This window comes from Malaya genurostris, chromosome 1 (genome assembly GCF_030247185.1).
Source record: "Malaya genurostris strain Urasoe2022 chromosome 1, Malgen_1.1, whole genome shotgun sequence".
NCBI classification, from domain to species: domain Eukaryota; kingdom Metazoa; phylum Arthropoda; class Insecta; order Diptera; family Culicidae; genus Malaya; species Malaya genurostris.
In genome coordinates this window covers 130,927,690-130,950,601 of record NC_080570.1, presented here as the reverse complement: position 1 = coordinate 130,950,601, position 22,912 = coordinate 130,927,690, and the positions used below count along the sequence as shown (strand labels likewise).

Genomic DNA, 22,912 nt, shown 5'->3' with positions numbered 1-22,912 from the left:
TTAGGTACGTTTCTGAGCCATCGAATCGCGTTGTCTGTGCTCCGAATGAGACAACTCCGGTGCTGATCCTGCCATCGGTGCATAAAAAACTTCAGTCTTGTGTCTCACAGGGTCTACTGGTCGAGGTCCAACATAGCTCAGTACAACGGGAAGAAGTATCAGACCATGAATCGCTCCGATCAGCACGATTCCCAGGTACATCCGGAAGTAGAAGATTTGGAAAATTTGTGATTTCGCAAACGCTAGAACCACGATCCCCGCAAATTTGGTTAGTGTTATTCCGGAGAACACACTGCTTCCTGTTTTAGCTAGAGCCAATCTAGCTCTTTGATTTTTGCTTCCTGTTTCGTTTTTGTACGATCTGACAATGTGCGAAATGAACTCGACTCCAATTCCGACACACTGAAAAAAAACATGGTTCAATTCATGTATAAAATGACAACTCTATTGTTCTTACCATAACCAAATTCACCAACGATACCGCGTTTAAGGTTATGTTCCAAAGCCACATGAAACCTCCCATATTCAGCAGTATCAAAAACACCATCAGCACTACAATCAGCGAAAAAACTATATCCAGTCCAGTTACTAAAAATGTCACCACAAACACTGCGGCCAACGATAGCCCAAGTGATAGCAGTGCATCTTCCCAGATTGTCAAATACTGCTCGTAAAACACGTAGAACACACTGTACGGAAATATTTCCACTCCGGTGTTTTTCACATCCAGTGTTCGCTGGATATCGTCGGATACCTTCCGGGCCCACTGCAGAGCTTCGTAGAAGTCTCTGGAAGTTATAACAGTCGTATGATAGGTCATAAAGTACGAATCATGGACGTTCAAATGTCCGAACGCATCCGTCACGTAGTTCAACGCCGTTAGGTATGCAGCCCGACCCGCCTTCGCGCATCGATCATCCGGTATATCCGAAAGGAAGAACTCCATGTAGCGCTCGAACTGTGCCACTGTCGGACGAATGCCGGTTTCGTCGAACTCCTTGGGACATACGCTGCAGCTGGTATCTGTCAAATAAAAAAAAAACTCATGAATTCAAACAAAACCCCACGTCACAAACTCACAAGACTACACTTACTACTGCTCAAACAGAACGAACCGTCTTCCTCATTGTAACGGCAACAAGTGTCGATACTCAGCCAGTCAATGTAATCGTCCAGCCAGGACGAAGCCGGTCTAGCTATTCGGGTTCTGAAATCATTATTTTTTGTGTGTATATTATAAATAAAAAAAATAATTAATTTTTGTGGCAGGAAAAATTCTGAATCTACCTGTCATATGGATGAGATGAGAAGAGAAACTAATTTACGAACAAATACAAATAGCGAACCAGTAAAAATGAAGGTTGACTTGGTTTCTTATACAAATTTATTTATAATACTTTGAGCAATAACATTGGATGAGTCTGTACATATGAGATTGTGCAATTTATTTGTACTAAAACAAGAATTACGCTTCAAGATCATTTTCATAATATCATTTCTGAATTCTTAACTAAATTGGTACTGCATAAAGCATGGGAATATTTATCTATAAATTAATGATTTGTTCTTAAGACAGAGCTTATAATTTCTGTTAATAAAACGATACAATCATTTAATATGTTTAAAGACTGTCCCAGAAAGTATGGGCGCAACCAAAAACCGCTACCATTTCACAATGGTTCAGAATCTGTCAATTTTCATGGCTGCGTCCTGTTGTTTACACTCTTCTCTAACCACTTGTGCAGTTGTTTATTCGTTTTCATTAGTTTGTTTCGAAATGCGTGGACTTTCAGCAGCGGAAAATTGTGTACAAATGGTGCACATAACGCAGACTGTCACTGAGAAAGATAAAAGATAGCAAAAATGGAAGGAGTAAGTGAAAAAGCCGTGCGAAATGCAATCAGGAAATTCGGTGAGGATAACACATTTGAGGTTAAACCGAAAACGGGTCGAAAAAAAGGTCCTGCTAACCCTCAGTTGGATAAACGTATACTGAAGGTGTTCGAGCAAAAGAAGGAGGATTCAGTTCGGGATGTGGCCAAAAAAGTGGGCACATCGAAGTCAAATTCGTTCTTCGTGCTAAAGAACTTTTGAATCTTCAAACCTATGAGAAGCTGAAACAATTAATAACGTAGTCGGAAACAAGAAGCATCGATCAGGCCGACGGTTCGAAAGCTGTACAATACGATTTTTGCTGGAAATTTGAACTGCATAATCATGGACGACGAAACCTACGTGAAACTCGATTACAAATCTTTTCCGGGACCACAATATTATACGGTGCGAGAAAGGCAAGTGTTAAACCAGTCCGAGACATCGATTGAAGTCTAAAAATTTGGTAAGAAAGCTCTGGCCTGCAAGCAATTTGTAGCGGCGGTTAGATTTCGAAACCCTTCATCACCACTGCTTCAATGAACAGCGAAATATACATCAAGGAATGTTTACAAAAACGACTTCTACCCATGATTCGAAGCCACAAGCATCCTGTTGTCTTCTGGCCAGATCTTGCTTCTTGCCACTACTCGAAATCAACAGTAGAATGGTATACTACCACAAATGTCACTTTCGTCCCAAAAAACATGAATCCACCAAATTGCCCACAACTTCGACCAATTGAGGGATTTTGGGCATTAACGAAGGCACATCTTAGGAAACATGTCTCGGCAGACGAAACCATTCAACAGTTCGAAAAATATTGGAAAAAGTTTACAAAACTTGTCGCCAAGAAGTCTGTGCGGAATTTAATGAGGAACGTTCGCAAGAAGGTGCGCCAACTAGTCTACAATGGCTAATTAGCGAATGTTGAGAATAATATTCTGGTGTTGTAGTCTAATATTATCAGTATTTTTTTTCCATAAATACGTTTATTTCTTAAGGCAGTTTACATAAGTTTTTCTTCGCCGTAGCATCACTTTTACATAATATTCTTATCCTAATTTAATTCTAACATAGTCACAACGTTTTGAATTTAATAAAACATATTCTCTTATAGCTTAAATATCATCTTAGGTAACTCGTCATTAATTATGAAATCTACTCGGAAATATTATTTGAACCAAACGATTAACTTCTATAAATTATAAAATAAGCTGTTATTTTCAGACATTTTGTTGATAATTTCATAAACTGTTTCGAGTTTGTTTGTATCATTACATAATTTTTATTCTAATTTAGCTATTGGTTGAACTCATGGACGCAGCTGGGATCAGAACTAAGTCTTAAAAGGGGCCTTTATTAAATTGAAACTCCAATTTTCTTTATGAAATGATAAATAAGTTTCATGTATGAAAGGTCACGACAAGCAAGAATGTCTCGAACTGGGATATTGGATAGTCTACCTTGGGTACGCAAAGAATTTATTAGTTGAGATCTGACATCACGATACTCCACGCATGTCCAAACGACATGATCAATATCCCGATAACCTTCTCCGCAAGCACAATGATTAGTCTCGGAGAGCCCAATTCGAAGGAGATGTGCATCTAACGTGTAGTGATTGGACATGAGTCTGGACATCACACGAATGAAATCCCTACTCAACTCCAGTCCCCTGAACCATGCCTTTGTCGATATTTTCGGAATAATTGAGTGCATCCACCGACCCAGATCATCTCTATCCCAAGATGCTTGCCAGCTGGCAAGTGTTCTTTGGCGAGACGAGCTATAGAATTCGTTGAAAGCAATCGGTCGCTCATAAATTTCACCCTCAATAGCACCACGTTTGGCTAAAATATCGGCTCTTTCATTGCCAGGAATGGAGCAATGAGCCGGGACCCAGACTATAGTGATTAGATAATTATTGTTCAATAAGTCGTTCAGGCACTGTTTTATTTTGCCCAGGAAAAAAGGTTCATTTTTGCCAGCAGCGTTTGAGCGAATGGCTTCAATTGCACTCAGACTATCTGTGAAGAGGAAATAATGGTTTGGAGATAATGTGACGATTACACTCAAACTATAATGAACTGCTGCTAGCTCTGCTATATAAACAGATGCAGGTTCTTGAAGCCTAAATGAGGCCGAAACATTATTGTTGAACATACCAAACCCTGTCGCTTCTTCAATTCGCGATCCGTCCGTATAAAACATTTTCTCAGAGTCAATATGCCTGAACTTACTTGAAAATATTTTTGGCATTTCCGTCGAGCGTAGATGATCCGGGATTCCACGCACTTCACGCTGCATGGATGTATCGAAAAATAAAGTTGAGTCAGGGGCACTTAGGATGCTGACACGGATAGGAATATATCTTGAAGGGTTGATTTCCTGTGACATATGGTTAAAATATACTGTCATAAATTTTGTTTGAGATCGAAGCTCGACTAGTCGTTCGAAATTATTAATTACCATGGGATTCAGCACCTCACATCTTATTAGCAGGCGTGATGAAAGCTCCCAAAATCGATCTTTTAATGGAAGAACTCCCGCCAGAACTTCAAGACTCATTGTATGTGTCGAGTGCATGCAGCCTAAGGCAATTCGCAAACAACGGTACTGAATTCGCTCAAGTTTGATAAAATGAGAGTTTGCAGCGGAACGAAAACAAACGCATCCATATTCCATCACTGAAAGTATCGTTGTTTGATACAATTTTATTAGATCTTCCGGATGAGCACCCCACCAAGATCCTGTTATTGTTCGAAGAAAATTTACTCTTTGTTGGCATTTTGTTATCAGAAACCTAATGTGTCCTCCCCACGTGCATTTGGAATCGAACCACACCCCGAGGTATTTAAAAGTTAAAACCTGTTGGATCATTCTTCCCATCATATGAAGCTGAAGCTGCGCGGGATCATGCTTTCTTGAAAAGACGACCAGCTCTGTTTTCTCCGCAGAGAATTCGATACCCAGATGGACAGCCCAAACGGACAAGTTATCTAAGGTATCTTGCAATGGTTTTTGCAGATCAATAGCTTTGGGTCCAGTAACTGAAACTACGCCATCATCTGCCAATTGTCTTAGTGTACATGGGGTTACTAGACAGCTGTCAATGTCATTCACGTAAAAATTATAGAGGAGCGGACTGAGGCATGAGCCTTGCGGGAGACCCATGTAGCTAATTCTGAATGTTGCCAAATCGCCATGTGAAAAATACATGCACTTCTCTGACAAAAGGTTGTGCAAATAATTATTTATAACCGCTGGAAGTCCATGTTGGTGGAGCTTGTCTGAAAGAACATCAATGGAAACTGAATCAAATGCTCCTTTAATGTCTAAAAATACAGATGCCATTTGTTGCTTTTGAGAGAAGGCAATTTGGATGTCAGACGAAAGTAATGCAAGGCAATCATTCGTCCCTTTATTTCTACGGAAGCCAAACTGAGTATCTGACAACAAACCGTTCGTCTCGACCCAAGTGTCGAGACGTCGTAGAATAATTTTTTCGAACAATTTTCTGATGCAGGACAACATCGCAATGGGTCTATATGAGTTGTGATTGGAAGCTGGTTTCCCCGGCTTTTGAATGGCGATAACTTTCACTTGTCTCCAGTCAGGTGGAACAATATTTTGCTCAAGAAACTTGTTGAACAATTCCAACAAACGTCTTTTTGCGAGGTCGGGCAGATTCTTCACCAAGTTGAATTTAATTCTGTCCAACCCAGGGGCGTTATTGTTACAAGACAAGAGTGCTATAGAAAATTCCATCATTGAAAATGGGTTATTAATAAAACCATTATTTGGAGGAGATTCCCGTATAATGCTCTGCGTAGGAACAGAATCTGGGCAAACTTTCCTAGCAAAGTCAAATATCCATCGGTTCGAGTATTCATCACTCTCATTGCCCAAGTTACGATTCCTCATTCGTCTGGCCGTATTCCAAAGAGTGCTCATTGAGGTTTCTCTTGACAAACCTTCGACAAAATGTCTCCAATAGCTACATTTTTTGGCTCGAAGTATGCTCTTGTACTTGGTTTCTAAAACCATAAGTTTTTCAAAATTCTGAGGAGTTCCTCCTCCCCGTTTTAGAAACGTCTTGCAAGCATTTTGTTTTGCGAGTTTAGCCTCTGAGCACTCTTTGTCCCACCAGGGGTTGGGAGGCCTTCTGTTAGTCGTTGGCCCAGGAAAGCGTTTAGTTTGGGATTGTTCTGCGGCCTCCAGAATCGAACAAACGAGGAAGTCATATTCTTCAAGTGGAGGGAGCTCTTCCATTGAATTCAAAATACTAGAGATTCTACTTTGGTATTTAATCCAGTCGATATTTTTTGTCAAATCATATGGAATACTAGCTGAATTAGCAATACATTTGTTACAGCTAATTGAGATGATGATTGGTAAATGATCGCTACCGTGTAAATCAGGCAATATTTTCCAGGTGCAATCTAGTCGAATTGATGTTGAGCAAAGAGATAGATCTAATGCACTTGGGCGTGCAGGAGGTCTTGGGATCCGTGTCATGCTACCCATATTTAATACCGTCATGCTAAAATTGTCACAAATGTTTTGTATTAAAGATGATCTGCTATCATTGTAAACGGAACCCCACATCATTCCGTGCGAATTTAAATCCCCCAGAATCAATCGTGGAGCAGGAAGGGCTTCAACCATTTCATTAAGCTGTCGCTGTCCAACTTGTGCTTTTGGAGGAATATAAACCGAAGCTATGCAAATATCTTTGCCTTTAATGTTTATTTGGCAAGCAACAACTTCTATACTAGAAGTTGAAGGGATGTTTAATCTATAAAAGGAACAGCATTTCTTAATTCCCAAAAGCACTCCACCATACGGAGAGTCTCTATCGAGACGTATAATGTTAAAATCATTAAAATTTAAAGCTATGTTTGAAGTAAGCCATGTTTCGCATAAAGCAAATACATCACATTTTTGACTATGCAATAAAATTTTAAATGAATCAAGTTTTGGCATGATGCTTCGACAATTCCACTGCAGGACAGTGATTGTATCATTTGCGGCGGGTGATAAATTATCCATCAAAAGATACAAAACCTGAGACAATTGGCCATTGAGCTGATAACTGCTTCAAAAAATTTCTAGCTATTGGAAGGAATGCCATTATGAGGGTCTTTAAGGGTTCAGATATATTGAATACTGAGAAAATCCATTCAACAATTTCCGAAAACTTCAGTAATCCTGTTGGTGGCTGTGAAATGGAGCCCACAGGATTATTACCTTTTTCTGTGCTAGATCCTGGATTGGTTTGTGAATTTGACAAACCAGGAGGCACAGTCTTTGGTTTTGACTTTTTTTGTTTAACACGGGGATCTTTTTTTGATGATGAAACTTTAGGTGTCTTTTTTGGTAATTTGGAAGAAGACTTCTTTCTCTTAACTGACCCTTGGGTAGTGATAAACGAATTACCTTCACTATTTTCGTCAGAGTCAGAGTCCTCTGTTTCCTCTAGATTTGAAAACCCGTTTTCGGTTTCCAAAGGGGGGACATCAATGACCGTTTTAAGCATTTCTGCATATGTGCGCTTAGACCGTGCTTTTAAAGAAAGCTTAATTTTGTCTTTGTGCACTTTAAATGCAGTGCATACTGAAATATCCTCATGAGGACTTTCCCCACAATAAATACATTTTTCAATTTCCTTGTTGCAATCATTATCTTTATGAGGTCCTTCACACTTAATACATTTTGGTTTATTGCTACAGTAAGTAGCTGTGTGTCCGAATTTTTTGCAGTTCGTACAATTCATTACATTTGGAACAAAAAGCCGAACAGGGAGGCGAATTTTATCGACATAGACATGGGACGGCAACGCAGATCCGGCAAATGTCACTCGAAACGAGTCTGATGGGCGATAAACTTTTTTTCCCTCTTCATAAACTACTGAGTACAGTTGTTTGCACTCCAGTATTTTCACACCCTCAAGCATAGAGTTCTTGAAACGACCAACACCATGCTTGAGTAAATCATCTACCGAAAGACTCGCTTCGGTAACAACACCGTCAATTTCGACATCTTTGGAGGGTATGTAAACTTTATACTCTTTATTGAAATGTTCCGAAGAGACAATATCATTCGCGTGTTTCAAATTATTTACCACAACACAAATTTTATCGTTATTTACTTTTATGATCTCTTTGATTGAAGAGAATCGTGATGTCAAACCTTTAGAAATTTGGTAAATGTTTAATGGCTTTGATATACGTCTAAAAAAGACTATCCAAGGCCCAGAAGAGCTCTCCTGATATTTTTTCGTTCGTGGGGGTATAGGATTCATGCTAGGATTTACGTCCTTGGATTCATCCATCACATTAAAATTTTTAATCAAACTTTAAAGTAAAAAATGAAACCAACACTACACAGTACTCAATCTAAAGGAAAAGAAAAAACTAGATATCCGTACAACATACATTGGAACAATTTATGAAGCGCATATTATATTCACTTCGAATTTATTTAGATAGGTTCATATATACCATATGACTAGTTTTATAAAATTTATTATATATATATATATATATATATATATATATATATATATATATATATATATATATATATATATATATATATATATATATATATATATATATATATATATATATATATATATAACTTTCAATGGAGGTCATACGAATAGCAGATAATTGATAAGCAGATAAGATAAGCAGATAATAGCAGAACTACTTTTCGTTGAGGATTCAAGCTTTACTAATATTCCATTCGGTGAGGGAGCACCTCATGATAGTTGCGAAAGAGAAGTGAGATCCCGAGACTGAAAATAAAAAAATGAATCTTACTAGACAGATAGAGTTATGAAATGTACCGGATATATATTTCATGGTCCGTTAACGCATATCCTTGAACGAAGTTGGATGAGCTGTCTTGTCAGCAATTTAAAATTACATTGAGATGCGGAACCTCCTGAAGAAATGGTCTGGAGCAGTTGATGAATATCGAGGACACAACTATTCACGACTTTCATTGGATTTCCATATAAATTATATGGGATATTTTCATAACTTTCATTATGATAACGTCCATTTAGATTTGACGTACACATTAAATAAAGATTATAAGTTTCCATATAATTTCTATGAATTATATTCTGCATATGATTCATATGACAAATCTAATGCATATAAATAAGATTTTCATTTCAGTGTAGATGTTCTTGTTGGATGTGATGCTACTGCTACCTGACATCCAGCACCACTCGATTTCCGATTTACTTTTGTCTTCGCCAGCTGCAACCAGCGCAGGTCACCGGTGTATACCTGCGTGTTGTATGGCAGTGGAAAGACCGAGTTGTCTTGTCTCCTTCTTCCTTGTGCTCCGCACCGATATGCTTCTGCACCGAAGTGCCTTCGCACCGGTGTGCCTTTGCACTCTCCTGCTTCTGTGTGCCTTTGCACTCTTCTTCTTCAATGTGCCTTTGCACTCTCCTGCTCAGCACTTGTGGCTGTATATTGTGGCCTGGGTAGAGCTTGGGAAACGCCCTTTGTTGTTTCCTTCACCAGCTTGGCCCAGCACTAGGGCTCTCTTATGCAGCACGATTTTACGTTTTAACGGCTGCTGCCAACAGGTCTCTACCTGTAGTTCAACCGTTGTCGTATTTAACGCGTGTAAACTAACCAGCGTTATTAAACTGTACGCTTCTATACACAACCTTCTCGGTTGAACGGCTATTACTGAATGAATATTATCAGTATATCGTATAAAATTTGAATATCTAACACTTGTGAATTATTTACAGTGAAATCAAAGTGCGTCCATACTTTCTGGGACAGTCTTCATTGCACATCGTCATTGTGTTCCTTCTTGGTGGATTCTGCTTGTTAGATGTAAATATTTTCACCATGTTTTTTTTTCAAACCATTAAATTTGGTAACGCAATTATTGCATGGTTTATGAAAATAAGCTCTACGTAACTCGATCAATAGATAGATGAGTAGATAGACAACTTGTGTTAAAAATGTGTTGTTGCATATATTTCTAGATTCCTCTTCGTGCGTAAGTTCGTACTGCTCAGAACGGTGCGGTATTTTTTATGCGTGACGAAAAGCCTCCCTATGCCGACTGAAGCAGAACTGCTACTGAACTAAATGCGCAACAATCAAAACCATCGGCCGTGCAAGAGAAATCAAAGGTATTACAGCCTTTGTGACCTACTGTGATTGGTTCGCTTAGGTTTTAGGTCGATTCCAGCCAATTTTTCAACGGTATGCTATTGAAATACGATGTTGTCATACATATTTAAGTTATATGTTTCCCAATCGATTGATAGTTAAATAATATAAATCCATCAACAAATGACTGGGTTATTATTGTCATAATCCATACTTGTAAAACAATCATTTTTTGCAGATCGAAAAATTTTTGCAGATCGAAGATCGCGAAACTCTACCGATCATTCAGCAAATGAAACTTGTGCTGAACTGATTACTAAATGTTCAGCTGTTTGAATGTCAGAAAAATTTTATCGACATCCGTCAAAATAATTTGGTGTGTAAACGTCAAGCTTTTTCGAAAATTGAACTGCTCCGGTAGAAAAATTGAATTTTTACGAACATCATTCGTATTAAGATATTTCTTTCAATTTTTGAATGTCAGATACCAGGCCCTGTCAGCTTGGAGCGAAATCAATCTTCAGCTCAACAACGCCATCGCACGGCATCACATTCAACCTATCATGTCAATTGTATGGGTGCGCAGTCCTGCTATTTTGGCGCGCACGAATTTGACATTTATCTCCACTACTTCTATGTACGAGATTCGATGCAGAGTCGCATGAGGGCGCCATGTTAGCAAAAAAGGATGTTGCCAATGATTTCTTCGAGAAATGTGAGAGCTGGATATCTTTGTAATATGAGGTCTTTGCAGATGCATAACTTGATGAAGTGAATACGAATAAAACGGACGTGCTTTTTCCACAGTTCCGAATATAGATAATGGTACCTACAATTTGATTGATTGATTGTGACCTTAAGGCTAAAACCTCTATGTAAAAAAAGAATGGACAATTTCGCTATTGGCGAGATATCTATCATAAGGATATTTTGGTTATAAATGTGACCATTGTTAGTGCCTGTATTATAAGCGAATAAAACGTATCATAAGCCCACTGCGCTCAATCATTGAAAATATTCCGTATTTCTGTGTCGGCTTTGCATGATAAAAATAGGAAAAATGGCAGACGCATTAAAGCACATGATTGTGTTTCATAAGAAAATATAAGACTTAATTTTCATCGCGTCAACTAAATTATCTAGACCTCATAATGTTAGATTTATGATACGTCAAAGACGTGGTTGTAAAATTACAAAACGATTAGTTGGCAATCAAACCAAAAAATAGTTGTTTCAAACCGAGATATCAATAAGTCAAACAAAATTTGTTATCTTAAACTCAGAATATAATTGTTCCAAAGAATTGTTGGTTGTTTCAAATGAACATTGTTTTGCCGGTGCCAAAATACACAGTTAATAAAACCTCCAACCCCCGAGAGAATTTAGAGATTTTACAAAAGCGACACCATTCTACATTCCCGGAGGAATGCAGAACGATTCGCAATATATATTTTAAGGTCAATACAGAATAGATTCATTCACTCCAGGAAGAACGATGAACCCTTCAGACTATTGCTTCTTACCACATTGGGTGAGAAATGATAGAATATCCTTCAATTTTAGCTCCCCATACACAGATTCAACCATGTATGGAGAACCAAAAACCCGGATAAGTAGTTACGTTAATGCGGGACGGATAAAAAAACAATCTCGTGTTTTAATTTTACATTGCTTCTTGAAGAACTTTTTTTAATGAAGATCACGTGTTCTTTTTGTTAGGGCCGGGACTTTTCAGCCCATGTGCTAATTTATGAGAGCAAATGAATAGAGTTTACTTGTAATGGTTTTAGCTCCACTGGAATTCATATAAAATAAAGAATATGAAATCATCGCTCGGCGAAGACCGGTTATACGACAAATATGCCGAAAAATAGACATATTTTCGGTCCATGCCTTCAATTAGTCAGTCTAACTGTGACACTGAGTTTTGAGCTGCGCAAGAGCAAAGCCCACAAATGTTCCGTTTACAACTGCCTTTTTTAGGCTCCTGCAGTCGTTCAGTAATTGGCTCGGCAATACACCTTGACTTGTTAGCTCCCGTTTTAGTGGCCTTTTACGACATGGATCAGGAAACCAGTGTATGAAGTTGAAATAATTCCGTCAGATACCACACGGCTTATCTGTTTGGTGGACTTCTACCACCGGGACAGGTGATCATTCTTGGCCAGTTGAGGTCCGCTACCGACACTACACGGCTATCTAGGCTGTGTTGAAATATACATTTCATCCGTGGTAGCGGTCAATTTGTCATTCTTGGCAATATGTGCTTGTGAATCGCTATCAGCACAAACAAAATACGGCGAGAGGATATCTCACCACAAGAAGTTAGAAGTGACGCAGAAAGCAAGCGGGGAACGCAAGCTTTCTGCGCACAATAAACAACAAGACAATAGTAGCTATCTCTCTTTGTGTGGATACGATACGCACTGCTGCTGAACAATACCATATGATCGGCAGTGGCCGATCATTGTAGTATAGTTAAACATCGCTTGAGTAATATGTATTATATTAAGAACTAGGCTAAGCTTGTAAATAAAGTTACCTCAATTTAATCTGAAGTGAAGTACTCTGCTTTATTTTGTTCTATTCACTTCAACAAGGTTATGGGCCCAGGATTATAAGGTTCGAAGGTTATTCGGTTCCTTACATCTTGACAACCAAAATCGAAAGTTATTCGATTATTCGATCAAAGGTTATTTGATCATTTCTAGTAGGTGGTTAACCTACGGGACAGTACAATCGTAGAGATCGATTGAAGCAAACGGACAGTTTGTTTACTGTGCAAACGGATAGTTTGCATAATCCAGCGCGGAAGCTACACAGCTGACAAGGATAACCTGATTCGTCAACCATGACTGACAACGGCAGTGATGCAGGAGAAGGTGGATCGCGGAGAACTGGTGCCTACGAGAGGGGAACTCTCGAGCGCACTATACCAATCCATGCAGTATTCTCCTCGCAGAGGCATTTAAACGTCTTTGATGATGACGAAGCCAATTTCACAGCCTGGAAATGGCGTATAGAGCATCATCTGGCAAAGATGAAGCTCTCTCACACACTTCTTCGTACACCGGAGGAGGAAAATTTCGCGAAGGAAGTCCCTGGGGAAACTGCAGCCGAAGCCGAACAACGAAAATTGAAGCTAAAGCATAGAATAGATGAAGACGTCGACGCCATCGATGCCATTGTAACGATGGTAGACAACACTGTGCTGAACAAACTGATCGGACTGCAATACGCGAAGGAGGCGATGGACACACTAGTGAGGACGTACCAAAAAGCCGGTACATCCGCGATGGTGAACATGCGGGATCGTTTGTATTCCATCAAACAGCGAAATCTTGGCAGCTTGTCAAGAATATTTGATGAATACGATCTCATCATTCGTGAACTAGAACGCATGGGATCGACACTAACAGTGGCAGAAAAGGTTCATGCATTGCTCATTGCCATACCGGAAAGGTATAGGCATGTGAAAGGTGCTCTGATGGTGTTATCCAATGAGGAGTTATGTGCGAAGCCGATATTGGAAATTAAACGGATGTTCTATGATGCTGCTGCTGGGGAAGCTGAAAGGAAAGAGATTAAAAATGTAGCATTAGCTAGCAGGAAAAAGGACGTTAGATGTTTCGGGTGTAACGAAACCGGTCACTATAAAAACAAGTGTCCGTTAATGAAGAAGTTCATTGCTGCAGAGAAGGAGAAATCTAAGATACCGCAGAAGAAAAGAGTACACGCTATGATGGCTGGGTTTCCGAAAAACAAGAAGGTGAGATTCGTGGTTGATTCCGGCGCTTCTGATCACATGGTGAATGATGAATCCTTGCTGGAGGATGTGGAAACATTAAATGTATCCGTTACCACCGCAAAGTCTGGCCAAACTCTTCGGGCTACGAAGAAAGGAAACATGAAACTCTGTTCAGTTATTGGTAAAAATAAAGTAAATTATTTAGAATTGTACAACGTTCTTTTCGTTCCAAATTTGGAAGAAAACTTATTTTCGGTTAGAAAAGCAAGTCATTGTGGAAAAAGGGTTACTTTTATGGATAAAGAGGTCATCTTTGAATCTAATGAAGAAATCATTGCAGTCGGAAGTCTCATTGAGAACTTATACTACCTTGATTTGATTGGCGATGAGTCGTCATTGGTGGATAAGAATCCAGCAGCGTATGTCGGGAAACAAGTCAGTCTTAAAACATGGCATGAAAGACTTGGACATTTGAGTTGGTCAAGAATCGAAATGCTTTTTAAAAAGCAAATGGTTGAGGGTATCAATGTGATCCCTAGAGATTTTCACGAACGGGAAGTTTGTGATGGATGTTTAGCTGGGAAACAGCAAACGATGAAGTTTATTAACATGGAACTACCAAGGTCTAGAAGACCGTTAGAGATAGTTCATACGGATGTTTGTGGAAGTATGGAAAAGGACACATATGATGGTTTTCGCTACTTTGTAACATTTACCGATGATTTCACGCATTTTGCGGTAGTTTACCTCATGAAAAATAAATCAGAAGTCCTCGAAAAAATGAAAGAATATGAAGCAATGGCAACGGCATGTTTTGGTCAAAAAATGTCGATGCTACGTTGTGATAATGGCGGCGAATATACGAGTACTGAGTTTCAGAATTTCTGTAAAGAAAAGGGAATTCGAATAATGTACACAGTACCATACACGCCACAGCAAAACGGTGTAAGCGAAAGATTAAACAGATCTTTGATGGAAAAGGTTAGAGCAATGTTGTATGCTAGTGGTTTATCTAAAGATATGTGGGGTGAAGCATTGTATGCTGCAACATATCTATTAAATCGTTCACCTACGAGTGCTCTAACAGAAGCTAAGACACCATTTGAAATGTGGTTTGGAAAGAAGCCAAAAGTTAACCACCTTAAAATATTTGGTTGTAAAGCTTACAGACAAATACCCAAAGAAAAACGTCATAAACTGGACTCAAAAACACAACCGTTAATTTTTGTGGGATACGCAAATAATGGTTATAGATTGTGGAGCATAGAAACACGTTCAATTGTAATTGCCAGAAACGTCACATTTGATGAGAAATCGATGGGTAATCATAAAGAAACATCAAATGACGAAGGAAAGGTTACAATGTGCCCCATTGATGTTGTAATCCAATCCGAGAGAAGCCAGACAGAGGGTATCTACGAAGAACTGGAATCGGAAAATGGAAATGATACAACTATAATAGAAAATCTACACAATGCTGATTCGACAGAAGAAACTGACTACGAAAGTACGTATGAGGACAATATAGATTATGAAACAGCAGAAGAAGGCACTGCTGGGGAACAGCAGGAATTGCGAAGAAGCGCTAGAAACAGAAGAAAGCCTGAAAGATTTTCAGAATACGTTGCTAAATTGACATTAGCCTATGATGATGAAATTCCACAAAACATTGAACATTTGAAAAAGCGGGATGATTGGCTAAATTGGAAAGCAGCAATCAAAGAAGAACTCAAATCTTTGCATCAAAACAAGGCATGGACAGTGGTTAACTGTGTGCCAGAAGGTTTTAGAGCAATTCATTCAAAGTGGATTTTCTCAATTAAGGAAGACGGCAGATATAAAGCACGATTAGTCGCCAAAGGGTGTTCGCAACGTCCAGGATTTGATTTCAGTGAAACATTTGCACCTGTGGCCAAATTGGAAAGTGTTCGTGTAATCCTAGCACTTGCCAACGAACATAAAATGCATGTTCATCAGATGGATGTAAAAACAGCATTTCTCAATGGAGAATTGGAAGAGGAAATTTACATGAAATTACCTGCGAATGAAATCGGAAAAATTATTGCTGTCCGTCTACACAGAAGTATATATGGATTGAAGCAAGCAAGCAGATCATGGAATAAACGGTTTGACGATAAAATTAAGCAACTTGGATTCATCGCATTAAAAAGTGACTGCTGCATCTACATGGAAAAATCAAAAGAAATATTTCTGATTTTATATGTAGATGACATACTGTTGATTTCCAAGGATATTGGTAAAATTGACTGGATAAAAATCGAGCTTGGAAGGATATTCCAAATGAAAGATTTAAAAGAAGTGAAACATTTCCTTGGTATGGAAATAATTCGCGATATTGAAAAACAAACGTTGGAAATTTCACAAGCAGAATATGTGAAAAAGGTCCTGAAAAAGTTTGGAATGATTGACTGTAAACCAGTGGGGACACCGCTGGATGCAAATGCAAAATGGTCAAATAATGGTGGCAAGCCAACTGAGCATCCTTACAGAGAACTAGTAGGGTGTTTACAATATCTCTCTTTAACTTCAAGGCCGGATATATGCACTGCAGTTAGCAAACTTAGCAGATATAACAACTGTGCAACAGACGAGCACTGGTCAGGATTGAAACGTATATTAAGGTACTTGCAAGGAACCATGCATACCAAAATAGTGTATACACATGGAAATGATCAATCACCGTTAGTAGGATATGCTGACGCTGATTTTGCAAATGATACTGATGATAGAAAATCTGTATCAGGTTTTGCTTTCCTGTTATATGGAAACTTGGTTCCGTGGTCAACGAAACGGCAAGCAACGATTAGCTTATCAACGACAGAAGCTGAATTAATTGCATTATGCTCAGCGGCAACAGAAGGAATGTGGTTAACAAAGCTTCTGAACGAATTGGGCATAGTGGTAACATTTGTCATCATGGACGACAGCATCCCTTGCATGCATATTGCAACGGAACCAAGATCACATCAGAGAAAAAACCATTTAGACATTAAATATTTTTTCATCAGGGAGCTGATCAATGAAGGAAGAGTTCATCTTCAATACATCCCAAGCACCGATCAACCAGCCGATGCGTTCACCAAGGTGTTACCAAAAAGTACGCACAGAAGGTTATTCAAAGTGCTGAATGTACAAATTGTGGGGAAGTGTTGAAATATACATTTCATCCGTGGTAGCGGTCAATTTGTCATTCTTGGCAATATGTGCTTGTGAATCGCTATCAGCACAAACAAAATACGGCGAGAGGATATCTCACCACAAGAAGTTAGAAGTGACGCAGAAAGCAAGCGGGGAACGCAAGCTTTCTGCGCACAATAAACAACAAGACAATAGTAGCTATCTCTCTTTGTGTGGATACGATACGCACTGCTGCTGAACAATACCATATGATCGGCAGTGGCCGATCATTGTAGTATAGTTAAACATCGCTTGAGTAATATGTATTATATTAAGAACTAGGCTAAGCTTGTAAATAAAGTTACCTCAATTTAACCTGAAGTGAAGTACTCTGCTTTATTTTGTTCTATTCGCTTCAACAGGCTGCTCAGAAAAAGATGTTGACATTGAAGATCAATTTCCATTGGTGATCGAGCAACCGAATATATTTATTTAACCATTGCACAATTACCGAACCGTTGGTAACTTATGCCATTATGCCATTTATAATATTTCCAACGGATTTGAACGTGGATCATAAAACGTACATTTTCTAAAGCAAAGTCTTGGCATTACAATCCTTTCGTGGAATTTGGCCTTTCTGTTTCAACAGACTTCGCAGCCGATTCTTAGTGTACAGAATCATTGCAGGGCTAGTACTATGGATCCTACTGACAATAAGAATCCTACCAGGTCGGCTCGAACATACGACAACTGACTTGTAAGACCAACGCTCTATGCATTGAACCGCTAACCCGAGACTGACGTACATTTTCTAATGTTTTCAAATTGTTTACCTTATTGAATAGTCAGTTGGATTTTACGTCGTTCGAAAAAAAAACTTTCAATGCTTCTCAAACAAATACTGTGGAAAGTGTGCGGACCATCCAATCCATCTACCCAGAATCAACATTATTTTCTTCGACAGATTTGATATGAGACCTTCACGTCTGGAAGAAACGTAGAAAGCTCAGTATATTTTTTTTAGAACGACAAGCCTCCATTTTGAAAATTTTAGAAGAATTTTATTCTATGTTCATACAGTTCGATTCCGAAAGCAGGAGAGCGTATTTATTTAAGTATAGGCTAGGCTAGACAAGTTTGTTTGAGTAAGTCTAGAGAAAGATTGATTTTGAGACTATATACAAAAATACCGATATTGATTTTTTTTCGTGAAATAATGTTTGGGATAGTAAGCCATTAAATAGATGATTCAGTTTTAGTCTTGATCGGAATGAAATTCTTTAGCTAAACAGCCTTAATCATTAGTCTTTAAAAAACTGCTAGCGTTTCAGGTAGCGTTGAAACAGATCGTAAATATCAAGGTAACTCTAGGTAGTCAGTAAAATTATAAGAATACTCACATTTCCGGGTACAAGGAGGCCAAATACAACATCGTTTGAATCGAGTCCGGATCGCACAGCACTCCTCCGCAAACAACGTTCTGATCCGACGTGTCCGAATAGTTCAACCCTGGCTTGAGCACAAAATATACCGGCGGTCCCATCCAGAGCAGGTCGGCCATGAACTGGAAATACTTGACCAGATGTGATTCCTTAGGCATGGACAGCTGCTGGTCCAATCCAGGCTCGATATTTGGCACAATCATAAGCGATAGCGACGACAGAATTAGAAATACGACCAAAACTATCCGTCTCACACTATTTTGCATAAGAAACGGAGCGTAGTAATTGCCGAAGATTTTCTCCAGAAAACCAGTACCTTGCGTCTTGTTTGATTCTTGTTTACTCTTGATACAGCATAGCAAGTCCAGACGTTTGCTGGCAGCCCGGCGCTCATCCAGTGCCATCAATGCTACAAATGCCGTTATCTGCAGGATGAAATCCACTAACAGTGCCACCGTGGCATACCAAGCAAAGGTATTTACGGCGGGCATTGGAGACAGACCTCCGATAGCAAAGCAGCAGCACTCGCTTGCCGAGGTCAGAAGAATCGATGGGCCAATTTGTCCCAGAGCCTTACCGATCGCTTGGGACGTTTCGGGAGTTTCCACCCGATCGATTCGCTGGTACGCGTGAACCAACATGAAGATATTGTCCACTCCAATCGCTAGCACCAGAAACGGTATCACTTCAATGGTTAACATAGTGGTGGCCAGTTGAAGGTAGCCAAAGAATCCCAAACTGCAAGCTACTGACACTAACACGACCGTAATTCCTCCAACAGCCAAAGTGATTTTGGATTCGTTGAAGAAAGTCCTGAAACCGGATATTTTCCCTAACGAAACCGTGATGTACACAAACATAACCACGTAACTGATGATAACGGTTATCATCTCCCCTTCGGACATTGCATCGATTCCGTCTTCAATCGAACGTTCCGCCGTATATGCAATGTCCATCAGAGGACTCTCGAACTTCTCGATAAATTTGATAAACTTCTTCTCCCACTCCATCATTGGCCCCAGCTTATCCTTGTCGGCTTTGTTCTTGATCAAAAATGTCATCACCAATCCGGTGGCCAGTCTAAAATTTGGACTTCCGCCATCTTCTGATTTTGGAAAGCCACCGACTGCAACTCCCGGCTCTACTGGACCACCGTAAGGACCGAAACAAGCCGGCAGATACGCGTTTTTTGTACAATCGTTGATGATGTTTAGGTATGTCATTTCGTAACCTTCGATATCCGTGTAAACATCATTGAATTTGTCGTAACTATTCTGAAAGTATCCAAACACCGACTGAACAGTACATTCGCTTAATTCGGTCTCCTTTCCGGCAGCCGTCATCGGAGCGTAGCAGATCTTCTCCAGACCTGCTCCTTCTTCCTGACCAATCTGTTCAATGTTTTCCTGTAATGCAAACACTTCCAGCAAGAGCTCTTTGTCAAATGCTGGACCAAAAGTGATGTTGCCCGTAGCGGTTGGATGGATGATCTGAAAAAAAAATTGTTCGCGGATTAGTGAATGCAAGTAGAAGGGAAAGCATTTCACTGCCTCACGTAGTCCTGCTTGATCGGTTTGATAAAAATCTGTGCGGTGCGGAAAAATGGCGAAAATCGTTCATCAAAATAATCTTTCTCCAAACGTGAACGACTCTGCGGAGCAGCCCACAACTCAACGGGATCAGTTGTAATCTGAAGGAAAATGATTCCATAGCATAGACCGGCAATCAACCAGGAGCAAATTGCCAGAACCAGAATCGGATGTGCGGCACAAACTACAACAGGGTACAATGAATTTAGTAACTAGTCATTGACACTAACCATTACACATTACGCACAAGTTCCCCAAGCAGAGAAAAAACTCATCAGGGCACCATTGACGGACTGGAATCCTCCGCAGAATTCCGGAACATCTTTTGACTTGCCGTAGCCCTTCCAGAACAGAGATGTCAACAAAATCCACAATAACCCAAAGCCTCCGACTCCTACTGCAATCACAAAAGTTATTCCGTTCAGGTCTCCAATCAAAAAGCCGGGATCTTCTGCCTCCGGGGGGTTCGTAACGGGACAGCTATCGAAACAATCCACACACGAACAGCTTACCGAGTTATCGTATGACTCGTTACAAGGCAGAACATCCTGGTTGTAGCGCACCTCTGGTTCTTCCGGATACTGGTACTCTATCAGAAACGGTACGTACTCATTGTTAATGGAATCTCCCAGAAATTCGTACCATCGCTCTGCGGTACACCGACTTGCCTCCCAGCCTCCACAAGCCATGTCCATTGCATATTTTCCACTCGACGGAACGATGATACCCTTGCACGAATCATACACCCCTTTCACGTGTTCCCGATCGATACGATATTCCACCTTCTCTACGTAAGTTCCATCTTCACTGGGAAAGGCTGTCAGAAAACGACTCTGCTCTGGACTACACGCCATGCTGCATATACTAAACAGCATATTCTTGATGCAGGTATCGCACCGACCGAAAATCATCTCACCATTTTTGAAGTTATTATCCAACTCTACCAACTGATTGAAGTCACAGCAAACGGGAGTATCCTCGGATTCGAACATAAACCCACAACGTCTTCGCATGATCTCTACCGCTGCCAGATTGTCCAAGGGCTTCGGAGGATCACTTGTCGGACAGTTCTGAGAGTGCATGCCGATCGTGTGACAAATTCCGTACGCTACACAGTGATGTTCGCCATTCTGAGCGGTCGCTAGATTAAGCACTGCGACCAATAACAGTACAATCGGGATGTACACTGAAAGGTAGATTAATCAGATAAACAGACTTCAGAGCTTCAATTGATCATCCAGGTGTTATTTGAAAACACCTGTTTAAGCAAAACGATTCACAATATACAATTCAAGAGATTAGATCCTATCGTCAAGAATGACGAATTGAAATAAAAAAAAGCTAGAACGTACCACTTGAAAACTTCGTTTCTCCGCCACTCATGATTATTTACGGAAATTTCATTTACCAACTACTGAACTAGTAACAGTATCTTCCAATTTGTTGACTATCTAGAGAGCTCGTTATCCGGAAAGCGTCCGACGCGAAGAACGGTCCGCACAATACTAATCGATGATTGTCTGAAAGGCCATCGAATGCCGTCTAAGCCGACTACCCAATCGTAGATAGCAACTTTGTCTTCTAGCGATAAGATTACAATGTAATACATTTTCTTTCGGCGTTCATCGCGTGAGATAAACGATACAATCCAGGCCCGGCGGTCACGGGAAACCGGCAGGGAACCAAAACATGTATTAGTGAATCAAACTGAAGCATTTTGAGGTTACAGAAATAGAGAATTGTGCTTACAAACCATTCAATACGTACGGTATAATCTTAGATATAATCCCAAAATTATCCCGTTAAAAGTTGACTACGAAGCCTGTCAGACAGGTCAAGTTTCATAGTTGCACGCAATATCAACAATTAGCTGATATCACACCAGTATACAAATAGGAAACACTTCCAATGATACGAACCCATGTCCGAAGTAGTGTCTCGATTTGAACACCTGCTGTAGAATCAGTATCACCAGTTTATCGCGAACCCTCTATGAAGTGATTATCGCACAGTCATCGTAAGTCTCAATTCAATCAACCGATTAGCCATTCAGCTAATCCGCTATAAATTTTTCAGCGCTAGAAGAAACGCACAACAAACTGCTTGGTAGAAATGTTTCGAATGGGTTGAGTTCGAAAAACTTTTAAGTTGAATGACATTAACATTGCTCCCTCAGAGGTGAACCTGCTTATTGCTTAGAACGGCTTTATAAATAATAACTATAATAACTCTTAAGTAGCTTTTTAATGTTCCGCGGTTATAACCAGTGTTTGGAAAAAATCTAAATTTCGTAAACAAGTTGACAGTTATAAAGCTGAGGTCTTCAATTTGAGGCCGACATGCGATCACTAGATTCGACCATGAATCATTCTAACTGAGAGACTTTAAAGCTTCTTGACTATCGAAACAAAAATAAATTCGTTTACCACTGAATACAAAAATCTCTTGTGAACTTCGAGGTTCAGAGTTTTGTAGATGCTTGTTTAATGAATGAAAATCTCGGAAGTGATTTTTTTTCAGTCACTGAGTTTTGAACTGATTTCTTCACGAATGGTAATGAAATGAACTTTTTCTGATCATGATTTTCCTAACACTGTTGCAACACAATCATTTTAAATTTATTATACATATCAAAGATCGACTTCTCACGTAATTTGATCGGTTATGTAAGCGAACAGTGAATTATTCAAGTGTAAGTAGTTTAGAAATTGTGATTTGCTCTTAAGTAAATTTCTCAACTCCTCTGATTTTGCCAGTTGTGTCTTTATAAAAGTCTTTATAAAAGAGTAATTTTTTACTGGTATCTTTTTGCCTTTCTCATATAGAAAGGCTATACAATCACTGCAAAAACCGACTTTTGAACCGAGGCCCGGAGGTTTTCTCGTAGATGGCTAAACCGATTTTCTCAAACTCAGATTTAAATGAAAGGATTCATGGTCGCGGTTCCATACAAAGTTCCTA

General features: G+C 39.6%; 1 protein-coding gene across 1 annotated transcript; it reads right to left on the bottom strand.

Moving 5' to 3' along the window:
- LOC131425798 (NPC intracellular cholesterol transporter 1 homolog 1b) lies at positions 1–21,441 on the bottom strand. The gene is made up of 7 exons (XM_058587963.1): positions 21,304–21,441; positions 20,199–21,137; positions 19,918–20,135; positions 18,321–19,852; positions 1,095–1,207; positions 458–1,023; positions 1–402 (listed from the first exon to the last, which is right to left on the bottom strand). The coding sequence occupies exons 1-7, from the start codon at positions 21,332–21,334 to the stop codon at positions 1–3; spliced, it is 3,801 nt and encodes a 1,266-aa protein (XP_058443946.1). The 5' UTR covers positions 21,335–21,441.
- Between the last annotated feature and the right edge of the window lie 1,471 nt (positions 21,442–22,912).

Bases quoted from the DNA above. Each gene is read 5' to 3' on its own strand.
- LOC131425798 (XM_058587963.1), bottom strand. From the start codon at position 21,334: ATGAGTGGCGGAGAAACGAAGTTTTCAAGTG. The intron at 21,138-21,303 runs GTACGTTCTAGC...TCTACCTTTCAG, and splicing joins AGAAACGAAGTTTTCAAGTG to TGTACATCCCGATTGTACTG. The intron at 403-457 runs GTAAGAACAATA...GTTTTTTTTCAG, and splicing joins CGTTGGTGAATTTGGTTATG to TGTGTCGGAATTGGAGTCGA.